The sequence below is a fragment of the Rhinatrema bivittatum genome, chromosome 1 (assembly GCF_901001135.1).
Source record: "Rhinatrema bivittatum chromosome 1, aRhiBiv1.1, whole genome shotgun sequence".
Taxonomy (NCBI): Eukaryota; Metazoa; Chordata; class Amphibia; order Gymnophiona; family Rhinatrematidae; genus Rhinatrema; species Rhinatrema bivittatum.
This window is the reverse complement of record NC_042615.1, coordinates 661,045,292-661,064,131: the sequence shown is the minus strand read 5'-3', so window position 1 is coordinate 661,064,131 and position 18,840 is coordinate 661,045,292. Positions and strand designations below refer to the sequence as shown.

Here is an 18,840-nt window from a genome sequence, read left to right as displayed (position 1 = left end):
TGCCACCAGGAGGCGGAGCACAAGAGGAGACAGAGGCTAGCTGGAGCTTCGCCACTAGCAACCCTAGGTACCCCCGGGTTGAGCCCTTGAGTACCACCTGGTCTTAGGTGGGCCTCGCAGGATCTCCTTGATAAGAAGTTCAGGGGTGTGCCCACTACAGTCAAGGGTGCGTGGTCGACACTTAGGCCGGAAGTCCTGGGTATTGAGAAGGCCAGAAGAGTGTCTCTGAATGTATAGCAAGGATCAATGCCAGGTTCAAGGAAGCATGGTGTGAAACAATAGCACACTGAGCCCGCCAACGCAGGACTGCATTCAGCAACATTTGTGTTGGTAACAAAAAACGCGCCACTACCGGGTAAGCCATCACGATTTCTTGGCCAGAAAGAGTCAGTGGCCCACATGCAACTGAAAGTGCACTGAACTTTTCAAAAATTGTTGCAACCCAACAATGGCCCCCACAGCATGTGGCTCCACCCTACCCTGAACTATGCAATGCCCCTCCTGCCACCAGAGATACCAGGTCCTTGTGCCTTAAAGGCTTCATTAATAAGCCACACGCACTGGAGACATTATCTGAAGGTCATTTTCAATTGCATTAAGTGATGTAATAAGAGCCTTTATAGCAGAATATTTTTTCTAGTGTTGAGTTCGACATTTCTGCTTTTTTTGGGTTTCAATTGCACCATGTTAATGGCGGCATGGTAGACTGGGCCCTCCAGTCTTATAGTTATATGGAATATCAGCCCCTGTTGTAAGAAACAGAGAAATGCACTGCTCAGTCTGGAGCCCAGATTGATAAATCCGTTACATGAGTAGGAAGGATTGAGGTTCAGCTATTAAAATTAACCTCAAAGAGGTGAGTATTCAGGCTGGATTTGGTAAGACAGGGAGCCTGGTGCAGATGACCAGAAAAGCTATTTCAGACATTTGGTACAGCCAGGTGGAAATAATGGTATCAGTATGGAACAATAGTATGGGGTGGGGGTGTTTTTTGAAATTAGAATCAGATTCTTGAAATCATCTCACAGATAAAGTATATATTTTTTGAGAGCAATATATTGGAGATCTCATTTAAGATATAAACCATTGTATTCTACCTTTTAGTTCTTGGCAAGCCTAGGCCCCCATGTATCTCCGGTTTATGAGTTCAATGTACAGATTTTGTGAACTGCAAACAACGCGCTGCTCAGGCTTGTGAATTCCTAATCAGGTCTGAATGGACAGCATCCCAGAATGTGCCATACTGAATGCACTGCACATTTCTCCTTAACAAGTTGCCAACATAAAAAGCAATGTCAATAGTATGAAGTCCAGCAGTATCCTATCTTTCCAGCCCTACTCCAAAACATTGGCATTAAATGAGATAAAATTCAGCTGAAATAATGACTTCCATTGAGTTGGGTTTAGAATGAACAAGGGAGTTGCCCTGAGAAAAAGCACTAGCAGAGATTATGTGAGTTGTTTCACACACTCATTCAACCCTGAAGACCAGATATTTCTCACATGGATTCCCATACTCTGCCATTTACTCTTGTTTTTGAGATTTCAGAGTTAAGAATAACAGGAACATCCTGTTGACAAAAATGAATTCCTAAGATAAAAACAACGCCTAAGCCTTGGTTCCAATCTTTCTCTGTATCTTTCTTTCACTCTCAGGGGAGTCAGCAGCACAAACAGATTTTAGGCACAAAGATCGAACATTTGCTTGTCTTAGAAACAAGCATATCAGAATAGAGTGAAACATTTGGTCAAATAACTTTCATTCAATATATCGCCTGCCTTGCCCAATCCATTCCAGAACCTTGGGGATTTTTTTTTTTATTATTACCCTGGTGTACAGGTCCAGCACAGATGAAAACACTATTATTTGTAGTCTTCGGGGCAGGAATCCTGACTAGCTCTTGTACCTCCTTTACTTCCCAAGATGTAGATTCGCTGGACTCAATGTGTTTCTCCTGGGGAGGATGTTTGCCCCTGATGTGGGTGCACTGAATGCAGAAATAAATACTCTGGAGCCACTTGGTTAATGGTGACTGTCACAAAACTCACACTGCAGCGCCATAGAAATCTCTCTTCAATTCCTTTATAGTCTCTTCCCTCTATCTTTGCAGGACTCACTTATATCAGGGCAAGGGAAACGTTCACTCTCTTGGATTAAATGAAGTGGAGCTCCGAGATGGGTAGGGTCTTTAGGATGGCCAAAACCCCTTCCAAGCTGACAAAAATAGCAAAGTCTATGGCACTGAGAGTAAATCCTCTCTTTCTCTCCCTAGGGTGGTGAACACTGGATGGGTGTCCCCAGATATCGTTTCCTTTACTCACAGTTAGCAGATCTTCAGGATCTCCTTGATCTCACACAGTCTTTTTAGTACTTTCTTTAGTTCCTTGATGAAAAGGACCCTCTTTGAAACAAGCAGTTCTCTTGCTTCTAGCAAGAAGGAAGTGGCAGCCAAAACCTTCCTCTTGGATCTTCTAATAAAATGGACTCTTCCCCCCAAAAACTGATATTAACACCGGTTGTTCTTTGCCGTGGGTCACTGTCACCCCCTTCCGCACCGAGGCTATAGAAGCAGGGCCGGTGGAAGCACTAGGCAAACTAGGCCTGGGCCTAGGGAGCCAAGTATTAGGGGGTGCCGCGAGCAGTGGTATCCCAAGGGGAGACAATGCCCCCGGGCACAGGGAGGCTCATGCAGCCGCCGGTGGACCTCATCCCACTGGTGGCAGAGCAGCGACACATAGCAGGCAGATCAGCAGGGCCATGGTGGAGCTAACATTACCACGGCCCGAAGAAAAAAGTTGCGTTTAAATGTGCAGGTGCTCCTCCTCCTTCCTGCCTGTGTGGCTCCGGAAGAAAACATTGCCGGAGCCGCGCAGGCAGGAAGGAGGAGGAGCATCAGCCGCGTGCTGTGCTGTGTGCTGGATACACACAGCAAGAAGATAGGCAGGGCCGTGGTGGAGCACGGCCCGAAGAAAAAAGTTGCGTCTAAACGTGCAGGTGCTTCTCCTCCTTCCTGCATGCGTGGCCCCGGAAGAAAATGTTGCCGGAGCCGTGTGGGCAGGAAGGAGGAGGAGCATCAGCGCGTGCAGAAGAGAAGCTGTGCTTATGGGCTGCCGCGAATCCCAAGTCGCAGTGGCCCGAGAAGAGGAAGAGGCCCGGTAGCAGGGCCGCCGCAGATCCCACATTGCGGCGGGTGGCCCGAGAAGATCAGGGCTGCTGCAGAGCCCATCCTGCTGGCAACCTGTGAAGAGGAGGCCCAGAGGTGAGAGAGAGGCTGAGGGTCTGTAGAGTGTGTATGTCTGCGCGAATGAGATGAGTTGAGAGATTGTGGGTGAGAGTGAGGACCTGAATGTTTGCAGAAACAGCATGTGAGGAGCCTCTGTGTGTGTGTGTGAGAGAGAGACAGCATGTGACAGTGAGAGCCTATGCTTGAGCAAAACAGCATGTGGGAGTGAGAGACAGCCTGGGTGTGAGAGTCAGACAGCATGTGCCAGTGAGAGACTGTGTGTATGAATGATTGTATGAGAGAGGGCATGTGACAGTGAGAGCCTGTGCTTGAGCAAGACAGCATGTGGGAGTGAGAGAGAGCCTGGGTGTGAGTCAGACAGCATGTGCCAGTGAGAGACTGTGTGTATGAATGATTGTATGAGAGAGGGCATGTGACAGTGAGAGCCTGTGTGTGTGAGAGAGAAAGCATGTGATAATGAAAACCTGGCAGTGTTTGTTTGACGGAAGAAGATGGAGAGAAAAGAAATAGAAAAAAAGACAATATAAAAGGAACTGGCAAAAAAATAAAAAAGGGAAGGTGGAAAAAAAAAGCCTGTGACCAACCGATTAGAAAACTAAGATCAGACAGAAAGGTAAAAAAAAACAAATTACTTTTTAGTGATTGGCACATGTAGTCTTTGGGAATGTGCAAGAATAGCACTTTCTCTATGCGGATCTCACAATGTCCGAGATCAGCATGGAGGAAGTGGAAGCCCACAGGGCCTGCACAGAGGAGGCAGCAGAATGGGCTTCAGTGCCAGTAGCAGCAATCGGCACCTCCCCAATAGCCACACAGCAGCAGGGACAGTGGCAGCAGAGGAATGAGAGAGGTTCTGAGGTTACTGGCAAAAGAGAGGGGGGTCTGCCTTTAGTGGGTGCATGTGTATGAATGGGACTCTGCCTGGCGGTGTATGTGTGTGAATGCATGGGTGCCTGCCTGGGGTTCTGTGTGTGTGAGAATGAATATGTGTATGCCTGGGGAATGGGGAGGGAGTGGTGTGAAAACAAATGGGAGCCTGCCTGGGGGTCAGTGTGTGTGTGAGAATGACTGGGCGCTTGCCTAGGTATGTGTGTTTGTGTGTATGTGAGGGAGCCAGTGAGTGTGAGAGCATGAGTGTGTATGAGAAAATTCAGGGGAGTAAGAGTTTGTGTGGGGAGAGGGGTGTGTGTAGAGGGGGAGAAAGTGTCTTAGAGCCTGAGAGTGTGTCAGTGTCTGTGAGAGCGAGAGGTCATGGTGGATATAAGAGCATGAATGAGTATGTATGTGACAGTGTATGTGTGAGAGAGAATGGGCATGTGAGTATGTGTGAGAGAGAGAGGATAACCTCCTTATCCTCAACATAGAAACATAGAAACATAGAAATGACGGCAGAAGAAGACCAAACGGCCCATCCAGTCTGCCCAGCAAGCTTCACACATTTTTTTTTCATACTTATCTGTTTCTCTTAGTTCTTTGGTTCTATTTCCCTTCCACCCCCGCCATTAATGTAGAGAGCAGTGATGGAGCTGCATCCAAGTGAAATATCAAGCTTGATTAGTTAGGGGTAGTAGGGGTAGTAACCGCCGCAATAAGCAAGCTACACCCATGCTTATTTGTTTTACCCAGACTATGTTATTCAGCCCTTATTGGTTGTTTTTCTTCTCCCCTGCTGTTGAAGCAGAGAGCTGTGCTGGATATGCGTGAAGTATCAGTTTTTCTTCTCCCCTGCCGTTGAAGCAGAGAGCTATGCTGGATATGCGTGAAGTATCGGTTTTTCTTCTCCCCTGCCGTTGAAGCAGAGAGCTATGCTGGATATGCGTGAAGTATCGGTTTTTCTTCTCCCCTGCCGTTGAAGCAGAGAGCTATGCTGGATATGCGTGAAGTATCGGTTTTTCTTCTCCCCTGCCGTTGAAGCAGAGAGCTATGCTGGATATGCGTGAAGTATCAGTTTTTCTTCTCCCCTGGCGTTGAAGCAGAGAGCTATGCTGGATATGCATTGAAAGTGAAGTATCAGGCTTATTTGGTTTGGGGTAGTAACCGCCGTAACAAGCCAGCTACTTCCCGCTTTGTGAGTGTAAATCCTTTTTTCTACATTTCCTCTTGCTGTTGAAGCTTAGAGCGATGTTGGAGTCACAGTAACCATGTGTATGTTTATTGAATAAGGGTATTATCTCCAGGCAGTAGCCGTCATTCTGGCGAGCCACCCACTCTTCATTGACGGCCTCTTGACTTTATGGATCCACAGTGTTTATTAACAACGGAAAAACAGAACCACCATTCCTCATAAAACAAATAAAATCAACAATATCAGGGTGACTGGAAATCAAGAGCTCCCACAGAAGGGGACAGCAAGGGCTTTTTAAAATCCTTATTCGTTTTAATTATTGGATGTTATTTGGTATATGTGCTGTTTTGAAATATTTTATTGGTGTTTGGGAAATTGTAAAAAATGTATATGATTTTAATTAATAGAAATTCTATTTATCAGTAGTTTTTAAATATTCTTTTATTATGGTTTTACTATTATAACTGATGCTTTATGTTTCTTGATTTTATTTGTTTTATGAGGAATGGTGGTTCTGTTTTTCCGTTGTTAATACACAGAGTCTGGTTTCTTGGAGTTTCCATTTCAGTTTTTGTCTAATTTGTGCTCCTTTATTTTATATTCTGTGTTTCGTGAGAGTCTGTCTCTGCTCTGTGTGTGTGACTGTTATGAGAGATTCTGCTAGCATGTAGTGTCTGTTTAGGGATCTATAGCAATCAAGTTTGTTTTGTTTCCTCAGTAGGTGGTGTATTGTTATCCTAGGACCCAGTGTAATATTTACCCTTGCTTATTCACAGGTAGGGTTATTGTTGTTTGAGTCCTTGGTGTAATTACTGTTATGTTACGATGGGATTGCAGTATAGATTTTGAGTGTCTTTTTTGTGGGGTTTTGTGTTAGTTCACAATGTGCCTGGCAGTGGAAGGTGTTTGTGCTGCTGTTACTGTGAGGTGACACCAGAATTTGAAAATAGCTTTTTAGTATGATGAGCTTTTAGGGAAACATCCAAGCTCCATTGTTGGGGGAATTTCAGAGGATGCACAGAGTTACAGAACTGGAGGTGCAGGATTTATATTGACATTCTGCCCCTTCCTATATATTCCAGACTTCACTCTCATAGCCATATAGAATTAGTTGAATGGGGCTATCAAATAATTCTTTAGTGTGAAACTGGCCAGCTTTTTAAAATTACGCAGAAGACCCTTTGGACTTTTTTTATTAACACTTTTTTTTTTGTAACCAGTTTTAAAGCAGGATCCATGCTATAGAGGTGGGTGTGATGAAGAAATGTAATTTTGGCTCCCCCCCCCCAAAAAAAAAAAAAATTCTTCTGTCTAGAGATGCCACTGATTTTCTGTGACCTTAAGCATTAGTACAAGAAGGATTAAGGGGGGGGATGCTGGAGAAGCACACAAATGCATTAGCCCCCGGGCGCCGGAGACCCTTGGTATGCCACTGGGTACGAACCATATGGGGCCGCAAGCGGCGGGGGGGGGGGGGGGGCGCAAGGGAGAAGGCTCGCCTAGGGCGCCTAATCCTTTTGCACCGGCCCTGTATAGAGGGCAGGTCGCCCCTATCCCTGGGCATCCCAAACACAGGGTTCCCCAGTCTCTGTGTCCAAGAAAGGCCCAGATGTCTCACAAGGCTCCTACCTTCACAAGCAACCCAGAAGGATATCCCATTCAGCTAGTGAGTAGACTGGAAGGAAAACCCTCCCAACCCTGATCAGCACTACAACCTGGGTTAGCCTGCCTTTACTGGCTGGGCCTGAAAAGCAATAAAAGGTCAACTCCTAACACCTCTGCACTCTGTGCTAGCACAAAAGGACTGCCTCCTGAGCTCACTGTGGACAGCTCTTAGAGAGACTTCCAAGAAGACGGCCATTCTAAACTCCTCAGGAGGAGACGCTGTATTTGAATGGTTACCCCCCTTCCATTCTAACCTATTCTCTCTCTAGCTAAACAGGGACTCAACCAGGTCTTATTACATTTTATCAGGGCTTTTTCTCAGGGGGTATACCGACACCGTTTCCTCTACCTGCTTCATTTCCCCTGTGGTCCCTCGAATAAAACAAACTGAAAACAGTATTCATGCGTGTGAGTACTGGCACTGTTTTTAGCCAGAAAAACCGCACTACATGCTGTTAATATCACAGCATTCAACCTGTGTACAATGCAAACGTTCCCCGATATGAGTACATCAGAGGAGAGCATTTCTAATGTCGCACTTAACAATATCAATATCTAGATATCATCCAGGCTTTTATCATTCCTTAGAAAACTTACAGTTGTTTAATTTTAATATGCAATTAACCGAAATAAATGAGAGAAAAAAAAAGTCCAAAGCTTTCTTTCCTTTGGTATTTTCTGCCTTGGGGGGATGTGTATATCCTGCAGGCGGATGTGGTTTAGCCCAGTGAACCCAGTTATTGTTTTTGGCCTGCTATTAGTTTACATCAGTGCAGATCACTTACAGGATTTTTTGCTTGTTTAGCTAAATTCCTATGAAGCCATTAAGTCATGCTGTAGAAATACAAACTCTTTTTTTTTTTTTTTACCTTCGTATATAGGACTTTATTCTGAAGAACAACAATAGAAATGAGATTGAAGTATTCACAAATACATTTTAGAAACTTACAAACTTCGACACATGCATCTACTCTATTAATGGTTGTATAAGGGCATTCTAAGCTGCAAAAGCAGTGGTCTATAATGTCTGAAGACAGATACATTCTTAGAATTAACTGGTAATTTGTTGTAGAAATATCAGTGATGCAGTGCATGGCAATTTTCAAAATGACCTTTTCCCCTTGGACTTTTCAGCAAATGGGAAGTAAGTAGCTTGAAGTAACATTCCTGTTGTAGCAATCTCTAGGTAAAATATGTAGACAATACCAAGATTAGGCTTAATTACCTTATAAATCTTTTAATATTAAATCTCATCATCATTTTCATTTATTTGATAGGCTTATGAAAGGAAGGCTTTAAAGACACATTTTTTATTGATGTTTATTTTAGATGAATGTAATTATTTTGTTATATTGTTGTTTTAATGCTGCTGTTATTTATGTATTGTTATCCGCCATGAACAAGACTTGAAAATATGGCAGATTATAAATTATTGTATTATAAATAAATATGACCTATTTTTCCAATAAAAATCTGCCTGCTTGCAGTAAAGAATACAAAAAGGATGTTATTTTATTCTTTCAATCAAACCTCAAACTGGTGGGCCCTGTTAGGTGGCTCAGTGGGAAATGCCACCATGCCAAGGCCTTACATGGACTAAACCAGTGAATGAAAACTGATAAATCTCACCAGCATGTTTAAAAATAATGGAATGATTTGCAGATTAAAATATCACTCTGGTTCGCCTTTTCTTTTTCAGGTGTTTTATTCCAAACGTCTATGTGGCGCTCTTCACAGCAGCACTGGTGCCATTAGTGTGCCTTGTGGTGGTTTTTGTGGTTTTCATCCATGCCTATCAGGTGACTCCCCAGTGGAAAGCATATGATGATGTGTTCAGAGGAAGGACCAATGCTGCAGGTATGAGAGAAGGGTTACTTGAATGGGTAGAAAGAAAAAAGCAACGTGGGGCAGGCTGAGACACATCTCTTTTTGACTTGTTCAGATTGCATAATTTTATTTTATTTTCATAAGCTTTTCAAATTCACATGCAGCTAACATCATCATGGAAAATAAATCCCTCACCTAAGTGTCTCATTATAACCCAAATTAAAAAAACAAACAAAAAAACCCCCCACATTTATTTATTTATTTATTTATTTGACAGCTTTTCTATACTGATATTCGTTGCTACATCATATCGGTTTACAGTGCACTTAATGGAAATACAATAAACAGGGAAGGGAAAAACAGGGGAGCAGGAGAAGAAGTGAAGGATGATTACTTATGTACTAATGAACTTAGGACGAGGATACTATAAGAACATAAGAACATAAGAAAATGCCATACTGGGTCAGACCAAGGGTCCATCAAGCCCAGCATCCTGTTTCCAACAGTGGCCAATCCAGGCCATAAGAACCTGGCAAGTACCCAAAACATACTATGTTGATAAAACTCTGCTTTACACGGGCATATAAGCCACTTGGAAACTTCCCCGGGGATTGTATGTTTAAAAGTACGCATGGAAGCAATTTCACGCATACTTGAAAGGTGTTCCTAGGGAAGGAGGGTAAGGGAAACCATTTATGCGTGCATATATGTACACGTACACATTTACTTCTGTTCCCAAGCAGAAGTCTACTTTGAAAACTATGGCTTAAGTCCACATGTACTTTCTACATGCAGATCTCAGCCTTATGTAAGTGTTAGGAAAGTGAGCTCTTAGAAGCCGATGTAATACCTAGAAAAGTCAACATTGAGTGTCCGTTTTCCGAACACGCGACCAGCCATCTCTCCTGGGCACGTGGTGCAATATTTAAATGAGGGGTCGCGCTAGAAAGGAGGTGCTGGGGAAAACTGTGTGTCTCTAGCGCCTCCTCAGCATCAAGCGTATAGGAGAGGTGGCTGTCAGTGCAAGTTGGGAAAAATGGACGCTCAATACGAGCACCGTTTCCTCTGAGCATAATAGGCATGAACAAGATACACGGCCTGGACCTGCCGGATTTACGCGCGCAGGGCACTCGCGCGCCGGTGTGCCTATTTTGCATAGGCCGCCGGCACGCGCAAAGCCCTGGGACACACGTAAGTCCTGGGGCTTCGTAAAAGGGGCGGGAGGGGGCATGTCCGGGGCGTCGGCAGGCTGGGGGCGTGTCAGGGGGGCGGTCCAGGGGCGTGGCGACGGTTCGGGGGTGGGCCGGGAGGGCGGTCCCGAATCCCCCGGCACTGCAGCCTGTGCCGGGGAATGCCGAGGCGGTTCGCGCAAGTTACACCTGCCTCAAGCAAAGGTAGGGGGGGGGGATTTAAATAGGGCTGGGGGGGTTAGATAGGGGAAGGGAGGGGAAGGTGGGGGGACGCAGTGGGAAAGTTCTCTCCGAGGCCGCTCTGATTTTGGAGCGGCCTCGGAGGGAACAGAGGCAGGCTGCGCGGCTCGGCGTGCACAAGCTGCCGATTTTGCGCAGTCTTGCACGCGCTGATCCCGTATCTTATAAAATCCGGCGTACTTTTGTTTGCGCCGGTTGCGCGAACAAAAGTACGTGCGTGCGTACTTTTTTAGGATCTACCTCTAAGCCTGGTACTTTTGATGTGTCTCCATTATTGCTCTCTGCTTCCATGGCTGATAAGCATGAGGGTAACCTGCACAGTGCAACAGATACTGGCATAACTTGCTGGGCAGACTGGGAGAATCATTTGGTCCTTTTGTGCCGTCATTTCTATGTTCCTATGCTTAGAAGTTCCTTTAGAAATTGCACTTAAGTATTTCAAATGAAATTTAAATGAAGCCAAGCAGAGACTGAAGTGTGAGCAAACATTTGTATCTTCTTGCTCTCTCTTCATGCTGACTTAATGACTTGTGCATGCTCTGAGCCCTTCTCCCACCCTTTTCAGATGTTGCTGACATAAGGCAAGTGACTTTCTATGTCTAAAACTTAATAATTGGCCCAATATTCAGAGCTGTTTAGATGGTTAAATGGCATTGTTTGAATATCTAGCTGCAGTCAGAGATTGCCTCTTAGCTGGCTAACTTTTTATCCACCTAAAAAGTTAGTCCCCTAAGTGAGAGGCGAGGCAGAGATGTTCTGGGGTGGGGCCACTTGTCAAAGTGCTATATGGCGTTTTCAAATGCAAAAGCACCATAATGTTTGGTGCAATGCAAATATATTGGGGTGTGAATTTGGGCAGAGAGAGAGACTGACTAGCTATAATGCCCTCACACTAGATGAGTATTTATATCTCTATGGGAGGCCCACCTAGTAACTCAAGATGAGGTTTAGGTATTAGTGTAGGGAATAGAGACCACAGTGCTCTCTTGTGCTCTCAACCTAGCTTGATATCAAGCTAGGTTGAGAGAACATTGCACAAATCTCATCTTTGGGTGAGTTTCCTCACTCCGAAGGTCATCAAATCTTCACAAGAGAGCACTGTTCTGTTCATACGTCTCACTTTGAATGTCAAAGTGTTACTGTCTCCCTGTTGAAATGTATTTTCCAAACTTTCAGTTATTATGTGAACCGGTATGATGTACCCACTAATGCCGGTATATAAAAGTTTCTAAATAAAATAAATAAATAACCCCTATACTAATACCTAAACATCACCTCGAGTTACTAGGTGGGCCTCCCATACAGGCCGATACAGTACAGTGCACTCCGCCGGAGCGCACTGTTAACCCGCGATTGGACGCGTGTTTTCGACGCGCTAGCCACCAACCTAATACCTAATAGGGCCACCAACATGCAAATGCATGTTGGTGGCCCTATTAGGTATTCCCATGCGATTCAGAAAGGAAAATGTGCAGCCAAGCTGCACATTTTACTTTCAGAAATTAGCGCCTACCCAAAGGTAGGCGCTAATTTCTCCGGGCACCGGGAAAGTGCACAGAAAAGCAGTAAAAACTGCTTTTCTGTGCACCCTCCAACTTAATATCATGGCGATATCAAGTCGGAAGTCCCGAAAGTTACAAAAAGTTAAAAAAAAAAAAAAAAATTTTGAAGTCGGCCCTGCAGCTCGCGGGTTGAAAACCAGATGCTCAATTTTGCCGGCGTCTGGTTTCCGAACCTGTGTCAGTGAGTTTGAGAACCGACGCCGGCAAAATTGAGCGTCGGCTGTCAAACCCGCTGACAGCCGCCACTCCTGTCCAAAAAGAGGCGCTAGGGACGCGCTAGTGTCCCTAGCGCCTCTTTTTACCACCGGCCCTAATTTGAATACTGAATCTCGCGCACACGAGAGCGGGCGTTCGCCCACTCGCCCTCGGACTTTACTGTATCGGCCCGATAGAGATATAAATACCTATCTAGCGTGATGGCATTATGGCTAGGTTCTCTCTCTCTCTCTCTTTCTCTCTCTCAGATTAAACCTACTAAACATGGTCCCCCCAGTGGTTGTATGTAGGAAATACATCAATTCTGGCACTAAGATAGTGCTTTGCATAGTTATAAGTGCAATAAACTGCCTATTACCATAAAACACACCCCTTTTCCTATCGCATGCGATATTTCATGCATTTTGATAAATCCAGGCCTTAGCTGGATACATGCCGATATTCAGTGATATCTGACTTAGGCCTAGAATTTTCATTTTGCTATAAATATAGAAGAAATAGCACCTGCGTCAAAAAAAATGGAGAAGGTAATTTGTACAATGCAGTCTCTAGCTAGCAGAGACTGCATTGTACAAATGAACTCCTCTAATTGTACCTTTCATTGATTCAAATGATAGAAATTCTTCAGTCATATCAAATTTGCAGTTAATTCCTCTGACTGTGTATGTAGCATCAGCACCCCCCCACACCCACCGGAACCTCATTTATATTAACTCCGCCACACCTCCTCCCACTTGCATACTAAATGTAAAATTTGCATACTAGCGTGTGTTGCGCTATTTATTGCGCGCGATAAGGCCCTAACGTGAATTTAAAAATGATCCTATTAGTTAGCCAGGTAAGTGTAGGACTTGCTCTAAAGTTAGCTGGCTAACTGTAAGACAGCTGAGTATATTCAGTGGCACATGAACATCTCGACCAAGTTAGCTGGATAAGTTTGTCTTGTTACCTTAGGCAGCCAGATAGCAAGTGAATATGGTCCTCGATGAGCCTACAGGATATTGTAGTGATCCTGATAGTGTAATATACACCTGACAGCAGGGGCTGTACCACATAAAGAGGGTGTTTTCATCTTTTCCAGAAAGAATGGAGCCTTTTACCCTCCTCTTTCAAACAAAGGATATGAATATTTTTATTCACCTGAAACTGAATATCTTTTAGCCATAATATTCTCTAAATCTTGAGTAGGGTGAATTGAAACCAAACTGAGTATTATGTAAACTACTTTCAGTTAAACAGAACTAAATGTTTGATCTTATTTGGCAGAACAACGGAACATTTGCACAAATAGTTTACAATATTGTTTAATCAGAGAAAATTGCATGGTTACCTTATCCAAAGGCAGAAGACTGCTCTTCTTCCAAATAAAACTGAAAAAAGGACTATAAAAAGTCCAAGAGCTGCAGTCTTAACAGGACTGTGCAAAATGATTCTACAAACTGAAATCATTTTAATATTACTGTTGTTAACATACACACAAATAAAAGAATGCCTGCCATTAAGTTTATATAGGAATCCTCATTTTCAGTTTTATTCTATTTTGCCTGAGAATTTTAGTGTTAGAACAAAAAAGAAATCCTCCTGTCTGTTATATCAAAGTCATTTTTCCATTTTCCCATGGTGCGATAACAGCCTCTCCACCAGCCTCTCCTCCTCTGCACACAAATAGATATCACAGGGGTAGGACAGTTACTAAGAGGAAAGCGATCCTAGCAACCTGGTCTCAAACAGCCCACACGGCCCTCTGTTTTGTGTTTTGTTTTTTTTACACACAAGCACAGGAAAGCTTCTTAGATCTCCTTACAGCTCCCTCTTCCTCCTCGGGTTTTCACACCTAAACCAGCCAGACAGGAGATGAGCTCACCATCCCCAGATTGACACAGGAAAATTCAGAGACACAGATCAAAGATAACAGCTGTGGAGCGCTGAAAAGCACAGGCTGCAATATTCCCCCCCTCACCTAACCACAGAAAGAGACAGAAGCAGAAACCCCAAATGGATGAAAACAGATACCAACAACTAAACAAATAAGATAGAAAATAACTTATTCCATCTCTATTTATAACAGATAGTCTTACGTTGATTCTTTAAATTTTTCCATTGTTTCATACAGCCATGTAGATGTAGCCCTATTTAAGGTTGCTATCTAGCAAGTATTTAGCAAATGCAACCAGTTTTTATTGGAGGATGTTAGTAGCCACTGCCAGCAGAACCTTTAAGCCAAGCAATGTGATTGTTGGCCAGATGCCTGCTGCCTGTCTTCCCAGCAGCAGCCTGGCACTGGGCGTGGGGAGGAACAGGAGGAGGAAGAGGAGCTGCCGCTGCTGCTGGCACAGTGAGGGTGTTCTGCCATTCAGGTCCCGTGCTGGGGGCCACCCCGCCATTGGCTCTTGGCATGAGCTGGGCCAGGGCCTCCCGATGCAGCTCCCATTTCTCAATAAGCGTGAGGTGTGAGTGGGAAGGAAATGGACCACATGAGTGGAGGCGGAGATGGATTTCAGCTGGTGCTGTCTTTAGGTACTGTCAGTGCCCGGGCCATACAACCCTCTCCCCCACAAACCTCCCTCCACTCCAGTGGCACGATCTTCAATGTGCAGCAAGGGTAGGGTGCGCTCAAGGTCCTGCCCCCTCCAAGCTTCTATGGGAGTAGGGGCACAGGAGCTTGAGTACAGGTTTAGTTCCTGCATTTGCTGTAATCTGAAGATCGAGTCATTGGCATAGGCAGGATGTTGAGGAGTAGTAGCAGGAGGGGGAGGTTTGGAGGTCAAGAATAGAATTGGTGGTCTATGGGAGTTGGGGTGAGGGGGGAGTCATGAAATCTGTCAGCCTCTGTTCAAATGTTGTCACCCTAGGTGCAGGTCTGGTAAGCCTATGCATTAATCCAGGACTGCAGAGAGGAGTTTGGAGTCAAGGAATGGAGGCAGGGGATTGAAATGAAGGCAGCAGGTAGGGCCTAGAGCAGGGCTTCCCAAACCTGTCCTGGGGACCCACAGCCAGTTGGGTTTTCAGGATATCCACGATGAATATGCATGAGATAAATTTGCATACCCTGGGTATCCATGGTATGCAAATGTATCTCATGCATATTCATCGTGGATATCCTGAAACCCCAACTGGCTGTGGGGTCCCCAGGACAGGTTTGGGAACGCCCTGGTCTACAGAGTGAGAGATAATGGAAACTGAGGTGTGCAGGTTTGATCTTTAATATTTATTTGTCTAGTACCAATCCATGGAAAATATAAACATATTTTCATACTTTTGTCTGTAAATAATAACTGAAGCTATACATCAGAATAAAACATTAGGATAGCAATCTAGTATTCTGATTAAAGTATCTGTTTTTCTTTTTATTTCTGGACAGCAACTGCTCACAGTCATAGTAGTACTACTGTAATCTGCTCTTCCATTGCGCTTTGAAGAAACAGATGCACCATGAAAGCCTCAGATAAAGTTAGGAAGGATGCGGTTATTTATTATGGTTATGTTTAATTCCTGTATAGCTGTTGGTGGTAAAAGCCTTTGGATCTATGCAGCAGCTCACAGGAAGGCTCTCTTAGAAAATTATACAGCACAGCTTGTGAGAGGTGTCTGGTTATTCTGGGCCATATCGAGGCAGTGTGGCAAGCAGCAGCTGGAGGCATAGAAGCGGTGTGGTGCCAGAAATAGCAATGGCCGCAGACAGTGGAGGTTACCAGTGTTACTCAGAAACCTGCAGCCAAGGGACCAGTTCTGTGCCACTTGCTGTAGTCACGGAATCACAGAAACCTGGAAACTGATGGACAGTAGTAACAGTGACCAATGGAATGAGCATGTGTTTCGTATTCATGCCTAACTTCGTGGCATGCAATGGCACTCATAGTAAAGGATTCAGCATATGCACCCCCTGGCATATAATCACCTTCCCTTCCTTCCCTACACCCCACCCCCCCCCCCCCCCCCCCCCATCCCCGGGCATAATCACCTTCTCTTCCCTCCCCCACCCCAACATAATCACCTTTCCTTACCTTCCACTTCCAACTTGGCATGATAAGAACATAAGAACATGCCTTACCGGGTCAGACCAAGGGTCCATCAAGCCCAGCATCCTGTTTCCAACAGTGGCCAATCCAAGTCACAAATACCTGGCAAGTACCCAAAAACTAAGTCTATCCCACGATACTGTTGCTAGTAATAGCAGTGGCTATTTTCTAAGTCAACTTAATTAATAGCAGGTAATGGACTTCTCCTCCAATCTTTTTTTTAAACCAAGCTACAGTAACTGCACTAACCACATCCTCTGGCAACAAATTCCAGAGTTTAATTGTGCGTTGAGTGAAAAAGAACTTTCTCTGATTAGTTTTAAATGTGCCCCATGCTAACTTCATGGAGTGCCCCCTAGTCTTTCTAGTATCCGAAAGAGTAAATAACCGATTCACATCTACCCGTTCTAGACCTCTCATGATTTTAAACACCTCTATCATATCCCCCCTCTTCTCTCTCCCTCCCATCCCCAACTTGGCATGATTACCTTCTCTTCTCTCTTCCCTCTCCCTGACATAATCACCTTCCTCCCCCTCTCCCCCCAACCCCTCCTTGGCATGTTCACTTCCCCCTCCCCAGCACAATCCTCCTCTCTTCCCTCTGCCCACCCATTTCTAGGCACAATCCCTTTCTCTCTCCCTCCATCCCCTCCCTGGCATAAATACTTTCTCTTCCATCTTGCCCTGTATGGCATAATTACTGTACTTCTCCTCCCCCTATCACCTCCCTTACTCACACAGCATATTCACCTTCCTCCTCCCCCTCCCCACTGATTAATCATCCTGCCTCTCTTCCCAAACCCCTGGCCTAAAGATCCGTGTTCTTCTCCAAAGCCCCCCCTCTCCTCTCTTCTACTTTTCCCTGCACTCATGCCCCCTCCCTCTCTACACCTTCCCCTAACCCAGTCTTCTGTCCTCCTCTTCCCTCATGCTGCCTTCTCCTACCCCCAATCCCCGAGCACCTTCTTGATTGAATGAATCCCTAGAAGGCCCTGACCCCACACCGCTGGTCCAAAGCAAAAACCCTCTCAACCAAGAGGCGAAAAGCAGCAGGAAATGACCAGGCCCTGATCTGTCCTGATTCTCCCTCTGCACATAAGGGTGCGTTCTTCCTAAGCGTGAGAGCTTTTGTTTTTGTGAAACTTTTTTTTTTTTTCAGACGGCAGCACTGCCAGGAGCCAAATGAAGTCTCCAGAGTAAACAAACAACTTGCAGAAGAGCAAACGTGAGGGAGTTTCAGTTAGCATATACTGAATGTAAAAAATGAAATGGAAATTAGGTCAGAGAAGATTGGAATTGATTTTAGTGACTATTAAAAGCTCAGCTGTAAACAGGAAAAAAAAAGAAAAAGAAGCACCTGTAGTGTAAGTCAATATGTTTAAGATTCCAGTCAGCCTATTGAAACGAGCCCTGGTATATTTGATCTTCATGCTCCACCTGCCTTTTTTTCTACGTGTTTTTCTTCTTCTCTATTTGATGGCACACCATCTACAAACAGGCTCTGGGCACAGAAAGTCTCTGTTCCTCATTTTCTGTGTCTACCTGCCCACTAGGGGGGGAGTGTTGTTTTTCTTTTGGCAGGGCATACTCCTGGAACTTGATGACCTCCATGTATTGAAAAACATGTGGTGACATATAGCTTTCAAGCCTCGGGCGACAGGCGAACTTAGATAACATCCTCGCTATATAATGATGCCAACGCCAATGAACAAGTCTCCTAATTAACAATGTGCTCGCCAGAAGCTAAAAAATACATTCCCCCCAAGTTTAAGCCTTCCTTTAGTACAGTAGAGACATGGGAGCTAATACAACAAACAAACAAAGGATAAGTCTTGTCTCTGAAAATTCATCACACCATTCTGTTTACTGTAAGAGCTTGAAAGAGTGAAGGAGTTTGTAGCTTTTTAGATAAAAACTGAATTTTCAAAGTCGTTCATCCCATATGTGACTACACTTTGACATACCCTTTTGGCAAAACAGTGCCAACTTCATGTCAAAAGCCAGCCTCTGTGCAACTCATTAACATAGCCACCCAGCAATTGCTTGCACCTTCAGCTGCAATTTGTTCTCAGTTTATGTGCCCATGCATTTGCTGTAAAATTCAGTGCCGTGCATATTGCATCTTTTGGCAAACATAGGTCAATGTAAGACGGTATACTCAGCTGGATGCACGTTAATGTTTGTGCGCGCACAGAAACGTAACTAAAACTGAGCACACAAATTAGCCCACCTCCATGCAAATTCCAGTTAATCAAGGCATTAGCTATTAATCCCCGATACAGAGAGGTCTGTACTAGCTTAACTCATGTTAGCGCTGGAAATTTAACTCCTGGTCAGAGGTGGAGTAAAGTTGTGGGGTCTAATGTTAGTCTAAGGTAGCTGAACTTGGAGTTCACAATATGAGAGTTTATCCAGATAACTTATCCCTTCTCTGTCCCCACCGAAATAGTGACCTCATAATATCTGTGTTCCTTTTCATGGCTTTGTGTTCTTTGCACAAAGTGGGAGATTTCATGCAGAACCATATCCAAATTATTGGTATTAACTGAAACTATGTGCTGTATGTTGGGGAGGCCACACTGGGCTACAAGCAGATGGGTTACTATCCCTGGAAAGCTGACAGTATCATCTCTGCTTATCCTCAATGAAAACCCATATAGATGTATCCACAATCTTTTCCACCCCAGTCCTCTAGAAATTACTGTTCACTGGCTGCTGTAGTGAAGGCAGCAGAATGTTGAGCTAGGTACTGAATGGAGTATATAAACTTATAAATACTGGCGGGGAGAAGGGGTTGTTGTAAAACGTATA

The 18,840-nt window shown here is 44.6% G+C and overlaps 1 protein-coding gene across 1 annotated transcript in view; it reads left to right on the top strand.

Moving 5' to 3' along the window:
* ADGRV1 (adhesion G protein-coupled receptor V1) overlaps positions 1-18,840 on the top strand; it is a 1,128,533-nt gene that overhangs the window by 1,044,499 nt on the left and 65,194 nt on the right. Inside the window, exon 86 of the mRNA XM_029573357.1 lies at positions 8,675-8,832. Coding sequence (XP_029429217.1) covers positions 8,675-8,832 — 158 coding nt within the window. The remainder of the gene's footprint in view (positions 1-8,674; positions 8,833-18,840) is intronic.